We start from the raw sequence: 2,168 nt of genomic DNA, 5'->3' as shown, positions 1-2,168 counted from the left end.
AAACACACGACAAGCACAGATTCAGACCCATCGATGAAGCTGCACAGGAGCGCAAAGAGAAGCTGCAGAAATCTCTGAAACCCTTTCAGGAGAAACTGAAGCTGTTTGAGCGAGTGAAAGAAAACTGCGATCAAACAGCAGAACACATGAAGGTCCAGGCCCAGCAGACAGAGAGGAGGATTAGGGAGCAGTTTAAGAAGCTTCACCAGTTTCTACAAGAGGAAGAGGAGGCCAGGATCTCCGCTCTGAGGGAGGAGGAGGAGCAGAAGAGTCAGATGATGAAGGAGAAGATTGAGGCTCTGATTAAAGAGATGTCAGCTCTCTCAGACACAATCAGAGCCACAGAGGACGAGCTGAGAGCCGAAGACGTCTCATTCCTGCACAACTACAAGGCTGCAGTGGACAGAGTCCAGCAGCGTCCCCTGCTGGAGGATCCACAGCTGCTCTCAGGAGCTCTAATAGACGAGGCCAAACACCTGGGCAACCTCACCTTCAACATCTGGCACAAGATGAAGGACATGGTCTCTTACAGTCCTGTGGTTCTGGATCCAAACACTGCCCATCCAAAATATATCCTGTCAGAAGATTTAACCAGCGTGAGATTTGGAGAGAAGCAGAAGCGTCCTGACAATCCAGAGAGGTTTGATTACCACATCCCTGTCCTGGGCTCAGAGGGCTTTAACTCTGGGACTCACAGCTGGGACTTTGAGGTTAAAAATGACAGTGCATGGTCCCTGGGTGTGATAAAGGAGTCTGTCGGGAGAAAGGGAAAAACACAAACTGGATTCTGGGAAATGTATTTTCTTGATGGAAAATACTTTGTAGCTTCCCCACTGCTGCCGGATAAAGTTCTCACAGTGAGGAAGCAGCTCCAGAGGATCAGAGCTCATCTGGACTTTGACAATGGAAAACTGTCGTTCTATGATCTTGATACTAACACACACATACACACTTTCACACACACTTTCAGAGACAAGCTTTTTCCATACATTGTCAGCTGGAGTAAACTCCCAGTAAAAATACTACCTGGGACAGTCACTGTACAAGTGGGACAGCACGCACTCCCTTCATGTACAGGCTTTTTGGCTCAGTATCACAAAGGTGTAGTTATAGATTCATAACGCTGCTCAGAAATACCATAATTTTCCATCTCAGTGATAATATACATGATATAAAGAAATGTTTTATCCTGTTTGAATCTGAGTTGTTTACCACAGGTTTCAAGCAGGAAAAACTATAAAAGGGCAAAAATCTGTAAATGATTTTGATTGATTTTTTTCTATTGTTTTGTTTCAGCAACATTTTGTTGCTCTGTCCGAATGTTATACTGCATTCTAATAGTAAACAACATGTGCTCTATAATGATCTCCATGATATATGTTTATCATACTACATTTAGTGAACAATAAATCAACAGACTGTAGTGTTTTATCCGAACACAAAATGACAGAAAAGATTTGCACAGAATAATGAAAATGTGGCTTTGGAAGAATCTACTGTCAGTCAAACTTCAGAAACACAAAATTTTATTTTTTAAGCATTTTCTGGTTTGCATATGCACCTTTTGATTATAGTCTGCTTTTTCACTTTTTGTCATGTCTATTTAAGCTGTAAATATGGATGTGCAGAAAAGTATGTCAATTCTAAAAAAGACTAAATGTGATTATTATGTGGCAAAAAAATCTCTTTTTGATGTTTCTGCTGAGTTGTGACTGTCAAAGGTAGTTACATGTAAACTGGGAATAATGGGGAGGAAGATGGTGATGGTGATACTTGTTGTGGAGAAACCAAGTCCTGTGTATGTATGTGTGATTAAAGGGATTCATCAGAAAAAAGTCATTTTATATTTAAAGTTTATTTTGGGTCAAATGCTATTTTTATTTTTTAGAGTATTGATTTTCTTCTGCATTGATAGTCAGTTTATTTAGTTATTAATTACCTAAATTTAAACAGTGGAGATTTTACTGAACATTCAGGATTCATTTTTAATTCACTGTTAATTACTATAAGATAAAAATAGACAAGTAAACTGTACATAACTGATTATATGTGATAGATGTCATTTTAAAATGAATAACAGTTTGATAACTAAGAATAAAATAGTGTTCATCATAACAGTTTTTCAGACTGAAATGTGTCCTGAGGTTCTAAATGTGGGTTAAGATCAA

At 39.0% G+C, this 2,168-nt stretch overlaps 1 protein-coding gene across 1 annotated transcript; it reads left to right on the top strand.

Annotated features, from left to right (window-relative positions):
- Positions 1–5: 5 nt before the first annotated feature.
- On the top strand, positions 6–1,071 carry LOC121966074 (nuclear factor 7, brain-like; the record flags this gene model as incomplete). The annotated part of the gene is made up of 1 exon (XM_042516174.1): positions 6–1,071. A coding segment is annotated over one exon (1,066 nt), but the record flags the coding sequence as incomplete, so codon positions are not given.
- Between the last annotated feature and the right edge of the window lie 1,097 nt (positions 1,072–2,168).

This window comes from Plectropomus leopardus, unplaced genomic scaffold (assembly GCF_008729295.1).
Source record: "Plectropomus leopardus isolate mb unplaced genomic scaffold, YSFRI_Pleo_2.0 unplaced_scaffold22988, whole genome shotgun sequence".
NCBI lineage: Eukaryota > Metazoa > Chordata > Actinopteri > Perciformes > Serranidae > Plectropomus > Plectropomus leopardus.
The sequence above is the reverse complement of the archived record's forward strand: the minus strand, read 5'-3'. Positions and strand labels throughout refer to the sequence as shown.